Source organism: Lontra canadensis, unplaced genomic scaffold (genome assembly GCF_010015895.1).
Source record: "Lontra canadensis isolate GAN:19392208 unplaced genomic scaffold, GSC_riverotter_1.0 scaffold93, whole genome shotgun sequence".
In the NCBI taxonomy this organism is placed as follows: domain Eukaryota; kingdom Metazoa; phylum Chordata; class Mammalia; order Carnivora; family Mustelidae; genus Lontra; species Lontra canadensis.
Genome location: NW_022631087.1, coordinates 3193844 through 3209725, shown reverse-complemented (window position 1 = coordinate 3209725; position 15882 = coordinate 3193844). Strand labels below are relative to the sequence as shown.

Sequence of the window (15882 nt, the reverse complement as noted above, 5' to 3'; positions counted from 1 at the left end):
CAACTCCTTGTCCTTCCCCCAGTACTTCATCTGGAACAACGAATCTAAGGTTAATCCATGTTGCACAACTGCCGTACGAGCTGGCTATATACTGAGAAATACATGCCAGGAATGTATGTCAGTATCCACATGTCTATATGCATGTGTGTGTGTATGTGTGTATCTTGTTACTGTACTGATATACTCATGTGCACAGAAATACAGATCAGAAATAGAAATCTTGCAACGTTATTGAAGTTGTGAGAAGAGTTTATTCCACTCTCAAGATCAGAGCATTAAAAGAACAGATCTAATCAGTTCCCACGGGTATAGGTCTCAATTCTGCCCCTTGCAGGGTTGGCCCAGTGGGTTTCTCATCTGGAAAACAGGGAGAATGACAATAATGGTGCCCCCCGTCATGATGTGAGGACCAGATGGGATCATCTGTAGAGATATGGCATGGGGTGGTGGAGAAGGACAGGCTTTATTTTTTTCTTGAGATTTTATTTATTCATCTGACAGAGAGGGAGAGAGCACAGGTAGGGGGAGCAGCAAGCAGAGGGAGAAGCAAGCTCCCCGCTGAGCAAGGAGCCTGATGTGGGGCTCAATCCCAGGACTCTGGAATCATGACCTGAGCTGAAGGCCGACACCTAACCGACTGAGCCACCCAGGTGCCCAGGAAAGGACAGGCTGTAAAGTCAGAACCATGTCCTGGTCAATTATCTATCATGGCCGAGCCTCATGGGCTCTGGTTTGATTTAATTCCCACAACAACTCTACAAGAAGAGATAGTCATTTTATGGGGGAGGGATCTGAGGCTCAGAGGAGCTGGACCAAATCTGCCACATCACATACCAGGAAGGAGGCAAGGCAGGATTGGAGCTCAGGTCCGCTCGGCCTGATGTCAAAACCCGTGTTTCTGTTCTCTGTTCCGCGTTCCTCCAGAGCCTCGCTGATGACACACGGTAGCTGTGAGCTCTGGGACAAGCCTGTGAATCTCTCTCACCCTCAGCTGCATCCTTTGTGAAATAGGAATAATAATGCCTCTGTCACTGGGGTACTCTGAGGATCAAGGGACAGAATATGTGTAGTGCGTAGACAGGCTTCGTACGCACAGGCACACGATTATTGTGATCTCACGACAGTGTTGGGATTCGAAACCAAGCTGTCTGCTAGTGCCTTTGCTTCCATCTTTATATCCTTTATATCATGTCCCTGCATCCCTGTATTATAGTATTATTCATGGTATTCTGGAGGATAAGATCTGCTCTGAATCTCCACGGGGACAGCCTAAGTGGAAATGAGCCTAAGCCACAAAATGAGGGATAAAGGCAAAGCTTCCTCCTTAAAAGGCTGAAATGAAAAGATCGTTCTTCATTACTGTGTCAGTTACTTTTCTCAAGCTCTTTATGTGAAAGGGGGTTCCTTTTTTCCATGAACTCAGAAAAATGTATCCTGTGGTGGTACCATGTAAAGACAGATTTATTCCTGAATTGCACAAAAGCGGGGCTTAATAATGTTTTTGGAGTCCTGGGATCCTTTGAGAATCTGATGCGAACGTGGACCTTCTCCACTGAAAAATGAGACACAGATGACATGCACATACATATCCTACTCACAGTCTTTTACTAGGATTTCAGGAGGGTTAAGAGTGCCCAACAGTCCATGTACCTCAGGCCAAAAATAGCTAAGCTGAAAGAATCTAGAGGAGGGGCACCCGGGTGGCTCAGTCAGTTGGGCTGCCTTCAGCTCAGGTTGTGATTTCAGGGTCCTGGGATCAAGCCCTGCTTCAGGCTCCCTGCCCAGTGGGGAGTCTGCTTCTCCCTCTGCCCCTTCCCCCACTCATGCTCCCTCTCTTTCTCTTTCTAATAAATAGATAAAACCTTATTTAAAAAAATAAAGAATCTAGGGGAAAGGAGAGAATGTGGAGTAACTTTCTAATAAGGCAAGAATTCTGGAGCCAAATCACCCAGATTTGACTATGGGACCCCAGTTTTTTGCTGTGTGACTTAGGTGAGAATTCATCTCTTTGGGGTTCAGTCTGTTCATACATAAAATGTGGATAATGGTAATATTTTGTGCTTCTCCTATCACAGCGCCCTGCAGTAGTACCCTTTAGCTTTGGCCCCATAATGAGAATCTCTCATGCTGTTAGGTCTGGGGTCCTGGGGTCTTCATTAGCCTCTCTGAGGATCAGTGCTTTCATCTGTGAAACTGGGACAGTAGCACCCACTCTTAGGGTTGCTGCTCTCTAAGTTTCTAAGAACGGGCCTTACTCGGTAAACCTCACGTGTATGTTTACGGTAGTAAGCCACTGTCATCTTCGTCATTATCAGTAAATGCTCTCTTTCCTTCATAGGCGTTCTAGCTGGGATGGAGATGATTGAGCAAATGGTTAAGGAAAAAAATATCCCAGACCTAGAAGGTTCTGAATCTCTGGAATTTCTGAAGGTTGATTATGTGAACTACAATTTTTCAAAGTAAGTAGAAGAGTATTTTTAGCAAGTGAAATTATTCTTTAAAACCTTCAGGTTGGGGCGCCTGGGTGGCTCAGTGGGTTAAAGCCTCTGCCTTCAGCTCAGGTCATGATCCTGGGGTCCTGGGATTGAGCCCCGCGTCGGGCTCTCTGCTCAGCGGGGAGCCTGCTTCCACCTCTCTCTCTGCCTGCCTCTCTGCTTACTTGTGATCTCTGTCTGTCAAATAAATGGATGAAATCTTTAAAAAAAAAAAAAAAAACCTTCAGGTTGTGGCTATGCCTGCTCGGTGTTCTGGTGTAACACCAGGGATGTGCAGTGTAGAATTTAACCCATCTTTGGTAAGGGGCTTATCAGGTGAGTGACCTTGAGAAAGAGGGGTCACAAAGCTGACAAAGAGTGGAGGATTGGGGTCAGAACACCTGTGTCCAAGTCCTACCCCTACTGCACACTAGTTGTGGCACCTGGTGAATCTGCTCAGAGTCTCGATTTCCTTGCCTCTTTCCTAAAAGGAGAACTCCTTGCCCCTTGAATAAGAAGAGAAATTTTTACCCAACCCGTTGCTGCCTCCACCCCTTAAACCTAGATACAGGATTCAGTCACAGTCTCAAAACCAAATCTACCCTCAGCAAGGCTTCCCTTACTTTAGCGATGTGTAGTTGAGATATCAGAGGTTATAGAAATGGGCCACAAATAAGGAGGTCGAAAGAAAGAGTAGAGGGTGGTTCATTCGGTTAAGTGTCTGACTCTTGATCTCCACTCAGGTCTTGATCTCAGCCCTACATTAAAAAAAAAAAAGAAGAAAAAGAAAGGATAGAGGGATCCTATGGAAGCCCCACAATTTTATCTGAACCCAGCCTTTTTGTATTTCTCTGCCCCACCACCCTCAGTTCTGGCTTCTGTCCTCACGTTTGTCTCATGGCTCAGTATGGCCACTGCAGCTCAGCCATCAAACCCATATTCCAGTCCCAAGAAGAAATAAGAGGACTCAATAATGGACGGATTTTACTTAGTCTTATGACCATACTTATTAGTATTAGCCAGAGAGACTGGAAAATTCATTTTCCAAGCAGATATCTTTGTCATCCTGAACAAATTCAGGGATTCAGAAGGAGGAGGAATGGATGTTCAGATAGCAGTTGGCAGTCGTAGTTGCCAACAAAAGCCCCAAAGCACGATTCAGGGAGAGAACATCATTGTCAGTTTCAGCTCAATCTTGAAGGTAAAGCAGAGTCAGGATTTTATAAGGAATTATCTGTGATTCACAATTTGCCCCCAAGGCTTTATCAATCCAGTGATAATTCCCTGCTGCTCTAACCCTTTGGAGTAATACTTTCCCTGTTATCAAGGTTAACATTCTATAAAACCATGAGTTTTTTGGAAGGGTTGGGGGGATGGGGAGAAGAATGTGATCTAGGAAAAGCGCCTAGCAAATGCTCTAGTTGCTAATAGAGGCAGCCATTCAACAAGTATTTATTGAGTACCTACTAGGTACCAAGGCTTTGTTTTAAGCATAGGGGATATTGTAGTGAGGAACACAGATATCCCCTGCCCTTAATGTCCAATAAGAGAGATGGACATAATATGTTTACAAAATGAATTATTTAGTTACAGTGACGATAATGCCCCAGCAGAAAAATCCAGAGTTAAACATGTATTATGATGTGTAGGTGAAGATTGCTAATGAGAGTAGAGAAACTCGTACAATACTCTTTGACCTGTGCTGCCCACACAGGAGCCACTGGGCATGTGACTACTGGGCATTGGAAATGGGAGTAGTGCAACTGAGGCAGTGAAGCTTTACTTATTTAATTTTAATTAATTTAAAAATAAAAAATGGTACTCAAGTCAATTATTGAAAAGCTTTTAGGTATGCATGGAACAATTTGAGTATGGAAATGCACTTCTTCGGTTGACAATTTTATCCAATCCAAATATAGGGCAAGGATTTCTGATGAAATTCAATGTCCAGACTGAGTCATATTATGAATGTAAAAAAAAAAAAAAAAAAGACCATATGTTGAAGACTTATTTTGAAAAAGAGAAAACAAAATATCCCATCAATAATTTTTATATTGATTATGTGTTGAAATGATACTATTTTAGATATATTGGGTTAAGTAAAAAATATTAATAAAATCACTCTCACCTGTTTTTTTCCCTTTTTTAAATGTGGTTACTAGATTTTTAATTATATATGTGGCTCATATACCATTTCTATTAGAGCTATTTACAAGGACTTTTTTTTTAATGCATGCCCTTCGACCTACCAATCCCACTTCTCAGCATCCTTACTAGAAAAACACACACATGAACAGCATGTTTGAGGATGTTCAGTATGGCATTGTTTATAACACAGAAATAGCTGGAAATGACCTAGATGTCCAGCAAAAATAAATTATTTTCTTTAATGATATATCCATAGCTTGACTACAAAGAATGCATTAGACCTATACGTATCAAACTGAAAATATTTCCAAGATCTGTTAAATGAACGTCTACCATCTTCTCCCCATAGTGGACTCAGAGTGTATGACAAAGACATGTGGGAAAGGATGCAAAGTAGAAGAAATAGTAAATAAGCATTTGTTATCAGCTATCCCATTTATGTTTTACGTTTTTCTTAATCTTAGTTCATAAGGATGCCTTCCTCCCATACCACAGTTATAAGCAGATGATCTCATTTTGTCTTCTCGACGTACCCATGAGTAACCCTTCCTCTGGGTGACTAACTGAAAGAGATTAGTGTCTTACCCAGGGTTGCACGGTTAGCACAAAACTCAGCTCCAAGTCAAGGGCCCCTTGCATAATACGTGAAGTGGCATAGCCTACTGGCTAGAAACCATCTGAGACAGATGGAGGAGGGCTCCAGGTCTGGTTCTACCACTTATATATGACTTCAGCCACGTTCCTTATCTTCTCATCTCTGGATTGCAGATTGCAAAACCAGCAACAACTTCATGGGATTATTGTGGGGATTAAAATGAGCTAATGCATGTAAAGTTCTTACCGCAGTGCCTGGCAGGGAGCAATCACTTAGCACATGAGCTGCCTACCTATACAGATTCCATGCAGCCCATTGCCTCCTGCCTACCATTGACAGCTCAGACAGTCCTAGGGGAAGTAAAACTCTAAGTTTCTAAACCAGGGAAGATACTGTCCACATAGAGGACATCTGGGAATAGGGAAAGCGCCCTTGTGATTGTCCCATGATGGGGGGGAGGGGCTCTGGTGGCATTTAGTTGGCAAATAAGCCCGGTACCCTGAGATGTGTATAACAGTCCTCTATACCAAATAGTTGTCCCATCCAAAATAATATACCCCCTCACCGAGAAACACTGGAGCAGCTGAAGGGTAAAACCATGATGGCAATGTTGTACCTCATACTGTCCTTAATGAAGCTAAAAAAAAATGATTATTTTCAAATTTGTTTCTATACTTGCTCATTTCCCCCTCAATTAGACACCAGGCACTTCTTGGCAAGTGTTAAAGGGGAATTAGAAGGCAGTGCCCAGAGGTGCCTGGGGGGCTCAGTCAGTTAAGCATCTGACTCTTGATCTTAGGGTTATGAGTTCAGAAAAAAAAGAAGAAGGGGCACCTGGGTGGCTCAGTGGGTTAAGCCTTTGCCTTCGGCTCAGGTCGTGATCCCGGGGTCCTGGGATTGAGTCCCACATCAGGCTCCTTGCTCAGCAGGGAGCCTGCTTCCTTTCCTCTCTCTCTGCCTGCCTCTCTGTCTGCTTGTGATCTCTCTCTGTCAAATAAATAAATAAAAATCTTTTTTAAAAAAATAATTAATTAATTTAAAAAAGAAGAAGAAGAAGGCAGTGCCCAGAGACAGCTCCTCCTACCTGAAGTTCCTTCCTCCATAGGAATTCATGATTGCTTTTGGGAGTTCCACAAACCTCCTCTATGATTTTGCCTTACTTAGAGATGCACTAGAAGACATGGGCTAACCTCTCTGTTTTTGTTTTGCAGCATAAAAATCCATGCCTTCTCATTTCCAAATACTTCATTAGCCTTTGTGCCTGGGGTGGGAATCAAGGCCCTGACCAACCACGGTACCGCCAACATCAGCACCGACTGGGAAGTCAAGTCTCCGCTCTTGTAAGTATTCCTCTCAAAGCTGCTGTGGCTGTTCTAGAGAGAAATGGAACGAAATTGAAAGTACATAATTTAGCTGGTGTTTTTGACATTGGGCTTCTTTCCCTCTGCCACTAACAGTCTTTCTCAAGAGCACCATTTTCCAGGAGAGATTTAAATCAGGATATCTCTGCTGGGGGCTGGGCAGGGGAGAGTGGGAGGCTGAGAAGCATCTTTCCCTTAAAGGCAGAGCAAAGTGTCATTTAAGACTTCCTAAGAGCTGGGAGTCCCTGACCGTTGGAGCAACGGACATGCGCTCAACATTTTAGACCTTCACTGAGTCACTGTGTGTTCTTGGGCCATTCCACACACTTCCCCATCCTGATGGGAAATGGGCCTTCCTACCTCACAAGGAGATTAGAGGATAATAGTCATCGGGAGCCCAATTCTCTCCCCACCAAAAGGCCTTTGTGCACTCTCAGAGAAAGGAGGGATCAAATTCAAGTCATACTCAAAGACCAATTACTGCGTGGAAGTCACGGTCATGGGGTAATGTTTAGGTCTACCCCTGTTAGTTCCCCAGAAAGCGCATCTACTCATCCACTTGGTCATTCAACAACCATTTATCGAGTGCCAACCAAGGACCATTTATTCCCATCTCAAGAACTCTATACTTGTACACTGTAAAGAAATGGTATATTTATTCTTCCATAAGTAACATAGATCCAGGGATTCATTCATTTCTTTGCTGACTCATCAGCCACATATTAAAGTGCTTATGCTCTGTGCTCCTCCTGGGGGTGTGGACATGAATAGCACACACTCCAGTCCCTCAAAGAGTTCACAGACTGCATCTAGTGTCCCGTCCCCATCTGTGCTCATCCTAAATAAGCCTACCCCATGTTCTCTGTCCACACAAGCATTGTACATGAATGGTGCTTAATACGTGCTTGGCCACTGTGGGGGCCAGAGCACCCAGGATATAATGCTAAGCTAAAGCTGTCCCCATCCCCATATTCATTACTTCCTTTGTTTGGTAAACGCTCAGCCCCTACTCTGCTCCTACCTGTTCTTGGTGAAAAAGATCCTTCCCTCCAGGAGCTTAGAGGCTGCGGGGAGTCAGAGAAATGACCCATCTCACCCCTGCCCAGCCCTGGGTAACCTTGCACTTTCTCTCAACAGCCAAGACACAGGAGGAGCTGATCTGTTTCTCTCTGGCGTCTTCTTCACCGGTATCATTGTCCTGGCCCGCAACGACTTTGGTCACCCAATCATGAAGCTCCAAGACTGTTACGCCCAAGTGAGCCACGCCCACGTGTCATTTTCCGGAGAACTCAGGTGAGCGATAGCATCATGCTGGGCAGTTGCTGGTCTGGAAGCGGATTACCAGGCGGGGCCTGAGGAGGTTCACCACCGGCAGATTCGGTTCCTGAATAAGCCCGTTTTTTTCTCTTTTCTCCCCAGTGTCCTGTACAACTCCTTTGCTGAACCCATGGAGAAACCCATTTTAAAGAACTTAAATGAAATGGTAAGTCTTTAGAGGTAATGCTACCACAGTAAAATGCTCAGCAGTTCTGCCATGTTTTACCTAATTCTTAGTGAATAAACCTTTATTGAGCACCTGTTGTATGCCAGGCATCATCCAAGGCACTTTCTGACACATTAATCCCTTGCACCTTACTATGTTTCGCCAGTGCCCACCATGGGCCAGTGTGGTAGGTGCTGGGGACGCAGGGTTGAATGAAACAGTATTCCCTCCCTCGAGTGCTCAGCACAGGATGGGCAAACAACCCACAGGCGTTTATTTATTGCACACCAACTGTGTGCCCAGCACGAGGCTACAGGCTGTTGGGGATATAAAATAGGAATAAATTTATTATGTTTTTAGGTAAACCCAACTCAGGCTTGTGGAACAGTGACTAAATGAGTATTTGAATTTAATACGTAATTACATGATCATTAGACTGAACCAGAGGGGTTCAGGGAAGTGGAAAGATTCAGTCAAAAGGGACTGAAAGTCTCCTAGGGGATAGTTTTTAGAGGATGCAGGACTTGAACTGGGCCTTGAAGAGTAAGTACAATTTTGACAGGTAAGGAATGGGAGAGAAGAAAGGATGTTTCCAAGAAACAGTATCGGTTAAGATAACTTCCAAAGTTACAAGTGTCTCGATTCCAGAACATGGTGTTTGAGGAAGGGGAGAGATGGAATTGGCTGTGTGCCCTCCTTCCAGTCCAGACCAGACCATTTCTGGACGCTTTACCCATATTTGGGGGCAGACGAGGAGAAGGATGAAGGAGGATGGGAAATGAGAGGATGGAACCAGTATCTGGAAGCCTCCATCCCCTCCTCCCTGGCAGACAGTAGGTGCTTGATAAATGTCAGTGAGGAAATCAACGTGCAAATGCATTTGGCAGCTTGTCCAAGGAGCTTGCCCAGCTGGTCGGGGCACTCCGAGGTTGCCCGGGCTTTCTCCAGGCTCACCTGGCAGGTGCTAAGCACCAGGGAACGGGCATGCCAGAGAGTGACAGGGAAAGCCCTGTCGGCTTGGGGACCCCACACTTGCCATCGCTCCTCTGCTGGAAACCAGGTGTGGTTCTCTGGCCTCAGACAAGAAGCCACTAGCTAAGTTTGCCTGGAGTGTGTGCAGGCCTTAGAGCCATGGGTGCTTTGCTTCCGGTAGTCCCTCTGTGCCATGGGCAAACAGAAAAGAGTGCTCAGACCACAGCTAGCTGGATTCCAAGTCCCAGTTATGTAACCCCTGGCAACCCACGAAAGCTCTCCAGACATCGTTGTTCCCATCTGTGAAGGGCGGACCGTGGTGCCCACCTCTCAGCACTGCCATGAGGCCAAAATGGGGTTCAAGCAGCACAGCTGACATTTACTGAGTGCTTGCTGTGTGCCGGGCGGCCGTACATGGATTACTTCTGTTTCTGCTCACAACTCATGACGAAGTAGGTACAATTATCGTCCCCGTGTTGCAAGTGAGTAAACTAAAAACAGACTACAAATCGCGTGCCAAGGGAGTCAACCCGAGGCGGCCAGGCTCCCAAGCCTCTGCTAGTAACTGCCACACTGAGTGCTTAGCACACGCCTGGCACACGGTGGCCCACCCATGTTGGCACTCTTCCTCCTTCCTAGAGACAAGCTCGAGTCCAAGTCAAGATCGCTTTTCTAACTCCAAAAGGGGTTCTGATCTAACAGATGTCTCACAACTGGGCTCTCAAGCCAGCCGAGTGGGACAGTGAGGGCCCCAGCTTGCGCCCAGAGGCAGTGGCATCCCCACAGCCGGGAAAGTCCCACCAGCAGGTCCTCAGGGGTGACCGTACGAGAAAGAGAATCCAGGGGCTCATTCTTTCACGGGGCTGACTGGGTGTGGTCCCAGTTGCTCCCAAGTTTAGCCCGCATTCCATGACATGCCACACATACACACAGAGTGTGGGGTCCATAGGCATCAGTGAATTTGAGGGAAGGTCCTGGTGGCCAAAGGAAGAATGGCTCCTAACCAGAAGGACTTGGCTGGCAGAGTCTAGACCCCTAAATAGTGCGATGTGGTAACCTGCAATTTTTTTATTCCTTTTATGGCCAGCTCTGTCCCATTATCATGAGTGAGGTGGGAGCCCTGAACACCAACCTCAGCATGCTGGAGGGTGAGTCCTCGGGCTGCCTCTTCAGGACAGTCCTCTTCCCGCCTTCAGACTCTGGTGCTCTGCCGGCTGGCTTTTCAACGTAAGATAGGCCGCTCTCCTACCTGCTTTACCCTCTGCAAACTAGAGCCACGGGAAATGCCCGCTCTCACACGAAATCCATCCTCTTCAGGATGATTCATGCTAATCTCAACCAAGTTAGCCCCTTCCTCCCCCTGTTCTAGCCCCTTCGGTGGCTGCTTGCTGCCTCAGGATCAAGTCCAAACGCTTTCACATGGACTACAAGACCTGCCCCCCATGCTCGGGCTCAGCCCACCCCTCTCAGCCTCATCTTGTCCCTTTCTCTGCTCCAGCCATCAAACTGCTTCTACTGCCCCCACGCCCCTTGCTGGGCTCATGCTGCCCTCCCTGCCTAGCAGAGCTTCCCCTCCCCCCACATTTATTCAAATAGATGTATATTGAATTCCTATTTCTTTACCAGCACTGCGTTAAACCCTGAGGGGTCCAGTCCCTTCTGCTTCTTACCCCTGTACCATCCCTTGTCCCGTCCACTCCTCATTATCATTTAAAATGGGCAGGTCCTGCTCCCCTCACAGCATGTGATGGGATTGTTCAGACTGAATTTGAAAGCATTTTAAAAATGATAGTGACATGGGGCAGTACTGTTCCCTCACCTTGGCAAGTCCCTTTGTCTCTTCTGGTTGCTTACCACCCTCTGTGGAATAAAGCAGCCTGGTATGCAAGAGGAGAAGGTGTGCTACTCAGATGTTTTGCTCTAGATCAGGGGGAGGTCTTCATATCACAGAGCACGCGGTGCTGGCCAGGAAAGCTGCTCTCCCAGGCCGGGTCAGACTCCCAAGCACTGCACTCCTGAGCATACAACCTGCCTCAGACTCTGAAATCATGCCTCCTGCGGCCCCTAGCCTCCTGCTGTGCTCTAAAAATGATGATACAAAGAATGAATTGGGGCGCCTGGGTGGCTCAGTGGGTTAAGCCTCTGCCTTCAGCTTGGGTCATGATTCCGCCTCTCTGCCTACTTGTGATCTCTGTCAAATAAATAAATAAAATCTTTAAAAAAAAAAAGGGGGGGCTTACTTTCTTCTTTTGACTTACCTACTTATCCCAGGTTTTGAAAAGTGAGCATGTATTACTTACGAAATAAGAATAATTATTATTTTAAATAACAGAATTAAAATTATATTGCTCTGCATAGATAATAGTCAGATGCTATACTATACCTTTAATAAATATGAATTTTCATTTTTATTTGTTATTTAGTTTTAACCAAGATTGACAACTATACTCTCCTGGACTACTCCCTAATCCATTCTCCAGAGATAACTGAGAATTACATGGAGCTGAATTTGAAGGTAACTTTATCGTCACCAAATTCTCATCCTGGCTATCAACAGCCAGTATTCGAAGAGCAAATATTCTATGCAGAAGGAAATATCACTAAATACCCTTTAAATAATTTAATATCCTTTCAAGCAATTCCCTCATGCTTGTGTTCTTTCGAAAGACCCTTCAGCAGTTTCTTGATTGGTAAATAATGGTTTGGATTTGCCCAACGTACGACTGCCTCCTCAAGGAAAGTATCATGATGACTATGTCTGTGGGGTCAGGTCTGAGGCTAAGAGGCAGCAGGAAGAGGGGCTCTACATGTATTAGAACTCAACCCATCAGCAGATTGTTCATACGGACACTCCTGTTCCTGTCTGGTCAGCCAGTTTAACTGAGGGCTATTGACCTCTTGACCTTGGTCAGGGCTGTTTGCACATTAAAATGGTATTTGCTGATTCTGGAAAAGAGATTGTCTTTACGTTTAGTTTTGCCCCATGGTTAGTAACCGTGGGTTTTTTTTTTTTTTTTTTGAAGTGCATATTGACTTATATTTCTTTTTTTTTTTTTCAAGATTTTATTTATTTAGGGGCTCCTGGGTAGCTCAGTTATTAAGCATTTGCTTTTGGCCCAGGTCATGATCCTGAGGTCCTGGGATCCAGCCCCACATCAGGTTCCCTGCTCAGTGGGAAGCCTCCTTCTCCCTCCCCCTCTGCCTGCTGCTCCCCCTGCTGTTCTCTCTCTGTCAAATCTTTTTTTAAAAAAGATTTTATTTATTTATTTATTAGAGAAAGACAGCGAGCATGAGCTGGGGGAAGGGGGGTGGAGATGGAGAAGCAGACTCTGCTGAGCAGGGAGCCCAGATGGATGTGGGGCTCAATCCCAGGACTCTGGGGTCATAACCTGAGCCAAAGGCAGACACTTAACCAACTGAGCCACCCAGGCGTCCCTGACTTATATTTCAATCACTTAGAGTCTTTCAAATCAGTTAAATGTTACTCAAGACATCTTGTAATAACATCCTATAGCCACTGAGGGCAGCATCAGGAATGCGTGGGAAATGCTTTAACCGACTGAGAGTCCCTAGTCCTTCTGAGGCTTTCTGTGCCACCCCAGAGGCTCAGCAGCCACAGAGTTCAAAGGTCAAGGGTTTGGCATCTCTACATGCCCCTCAGGAACTATGCAGAGCTGTGTGTCCAGGTAAAATACACCTGCCTTCTGAGAGAAGGTTACACCCCAGAGTGGACAGACACGTCCGCATACACTCAAGAACTCATCAGAGCTGCCAGACCATCGTCACTGGTCAAGGAGTCAGAAGGCCCTGTTGTGTTTTAACCCCTACTGAGTTTCTGGTATTTTTCTGATTCTGAATGAACAGATCCACCTTCTCAGTGCTGTACACCCGAGTCTTGACCTGATACCCTGATCTTTCTCTCTGTTTTCCCACAGGGCGTATTCTACCCCCTGGACAACCTCAGTGACCCCCCCTTCTCGCCAGTTCCTTTTGCGCTGCCAGAACGCCATGACTCTATGCTCTATATTGGAATCTCCGAGTTTTTCTTCAAATCTGCATCCTTTGCCTACTTTACAGCTGGGGCCTTCAATGTCACTCTATCCATGAAAGAGGTAAGGAGAGTTCATGGATAGAACAATCAGCACCAGCGTTTCATCTTATTATAAGTAGCCCATTATGGGAATTTATGTCACGGTTTCTATCTCCTGGGCTCTCTTAGACTATCAACCCTAGCAGGTCATGAATAAAGGGATTGTGAACTGAAAGCTTTTAGTATCTTGGGAATTGTTGGGTTTCTAAGTCTGCTAATTTCAGTTGTGTAGGATACCAGGCCACTGTTCTAGATTAATCTTAAATAATGCCAGGACTCCCCTCCACCACTTATGACCTGTAAATTTGGGCATCTTCAATGTATTTAACTTCTCTGTGCCAGAGTGTCATCATTTAGAAAATGGGAATAATAATTCCATACTCATAAGGTTGATATGGACATTAGAGAGGTTTAAATATATGGAAAGCATTCATGCCTAGCACGGAGGAAGTATTCTTAATGTGTTGCTTACCATCATCATCATCACCCTGCCTGGTTTAATGCCAGCACCAATATTTCTCCTGTTGGTAATTGCAACTGAGTTATCTACAATGACCACTAAGAGGACACATACTCGTGGATTCTCTTTGCCATGCCCCTCCCTTTCATGATGAGAACATTCTCTTCAGCCAACCAACAACTTTTATTAAGCATCCCCTATTAATCTTTTCATTCCATGGGTCTTAATTATACAAATGGTTCTAAAACTTGGGTTCAAAATACCAGGTATGGCAGCACCAGTGACCACAGACTGCCGAGAATTAGAGAAACCTAGCTTCAGATTTGGAAAACATTCATTTGTGAAGATAAATGACTTAAGTATCCTTTGTCTCAGCAACCTCTGAAGAGGTGGGCAATATATCCAAGGGTTCTTGTTAACCACTGTAGGATGGTTATGCATGGATCGTACGTGTGTGCCCTACACAGTGTTGCCAAAGTTAAAAGGCACTTACTGAAAAGGAAGGTACTTCCTGTGTGACCTTGGGCAAGTGACTTCACTTCTTTGAGCCTCAGACTTCCTATGGCTGGACTATTAAATGATAGGCCACTATTAAACACTAATTGTTTATTGATGTAACAACTTCATGATTCATAAAAATATAAGGAAAGCTAGGTTTTCCCCTGAAAAGAGAACCCAGGCAAAAATCTTACAGTAACACGATGATCTTGATTTTCCAGATTTCCAACCATTTGGTTCAAAACTCTCAAGGCCTTGGCAATGTGCTCTCCCGGGTGAGTACTGAGGGTCTGACTCCTTGGTAGTGTATCTGGATTCACGGCAGTTACTTCTGGAAGATTTGTGGGCTCTCTCTATTCCTTTTCGGTCCAAACCTGAGTCCATCTTTCCATTCTGAAGAGATTTTTTTTTCTTTTTTCGGTAAGATTTATTTATTTTAGAGAGAGTGAGCATAAGCGGCAGGGGAAGGGCAGAGGGAGAGTCTTAAGCAGACTTGGCGATGAGAGCCAGCCCGATGCAGGGCTTGACCTCACCACCCTGAGATCTCAACCTGAGCCAAAACCAAGAGTCAGATGTCTGACTAGCTCTGCACCTGGGGGCCCTCAGATTTTTTTTTCTTTTAATAAAATAGCCACAGATATTTACTAAACAAGTTACTGTTAAAGGCATCATAAGTTTACAAAACAAATCAACGGTCCCTCCCCTAAGTTTCCACCACACATTTGAATTAATAAGCTTCGGTGGGAAATGGGGGAATAGTGCCCATGTCTGTGCCTTTAGTGTAGCAACTCTTAATGTCATGCCTTCTCAGCCCCTGAATATTGGACACAGTGTTCTGAAAGGCTCAGGTTTGCTCTTGAGGACAGAGAGATGCTCACCGAGCTTCCTGATTCTAGAGCAAGGACCTGGAGACACACTTAGATTTGAATCCCTGTTCTTTAATGTATCCATCTGGAAGTGAAGGAAATTATTTAACCAGAGGCTCACTGTCTTCAGCTGTGAAATGGGGATTCTGATAGAACCCGCCCACAGGGATTTTGTGAAGATTAAACCAGACAATTCAGATAAGCTCAGTGAATGTCAGCCGTTGTTATTATTTGTCTTGTGTACAGTGGTGGTATAATTGCCGAAGAGCTTTGTTTCTATTCTGACTGCATGACGTAAAGTTTACTCACCCAGGCCACCCCAAACGTGTGATTTCCCATCACCTCAGCTCCCCGGTCTCCACTTCTTTCCTTGAACTTTGCAGATCGCAGAGATCTACATCCTGTCCCAGCCCTTCATGGTACGGGTCATGGCAACGGAGCCTCCTGCAGTCAGGCTGCAGCCGGGCAACTTCACCCTGGACATCCCTGCCTCCATCGTGCTCCTCGCCCAGAGCGAGAACTCAACCGTGGAAACCATCGTGTCCATGGACTTTGTAAGGCCTGTGGGGGCAGGAGGGCGGCCTGGGGAGACGCGTTCCGTTCCCACAGTGGGCCACTGACCAGCAGTGCTCTGCTCGGTGTCTGGGGGTGTGAGGTCTGACTCGTCAGTTGGTGAGGACAGGGGTGGGACAGGGTGGGGGCAGTGGGGGGGCTGGTCTCATACCCCCTCATGGTAAAACAGCTCCCCCCCTCCCCCACTCCCTACGTGCCCTTCCCTCAGCTGCAGTTACATTGATCGCTGACTTTCTTTTGTTTTTCCCCAAAATAAGTCAGTGGAATTCAAGGTTATTTGAGCAGATGGAGGCCAAACACAACCCAATGGAAAGGGACAAATACAGTGATTCTACACGAAATGTCACACACACACACACACA

General features: G+C 45.6%; 1 protein-coding gene across 7 annotated transcripts in view; it reads left to right on the top strand.

Moving 5' to 3' along the window:
- Positions 1 to 15882, top strand: part of BPIFC (BPI fold containing family C) — a 52915-nt gene that overhangs the window by 20574 nt on the left and 16459 nt on the right. For all 7 annotated transcript variants that reach the window (XM_032836525.1, XM_032836526.1, XM_032836527.1 and 4 more), the window contains 9 exons: positions 2339 to 2459; positions 6429 to 6557; positions 7716 to 7871; positions 7998 to 8061; positions 10121 to 10181; positions 11457 to 11548; positions 12969 to 13145; positions 14303 to 14356; positions 15331 to 15501. In XM_032836525.1, coding sequence (XP_032692416.1) covers positions 2339 to 2459; positions 6429 to 6557; positions 7716 to 7871; positions 7998 to 8061; positions 10121 to 10181; positions 11457 to 11548; positions 12969 to 13145; positions 14303 to 14356; positions 15331 to 15501 — 1025 coding nt within the window. The remainder of the gene's footprint in view (positions 1 to 2338; positions 2460 to 6428; positions 6558 to 7715; positions 7872 to 7997; positions 8062 to 10120; positions 10182 to 11456; positions 11549 to 12968; positions 13146 to 14302; positions 14357 to 15330; positions 15502 to 15882) is intronic.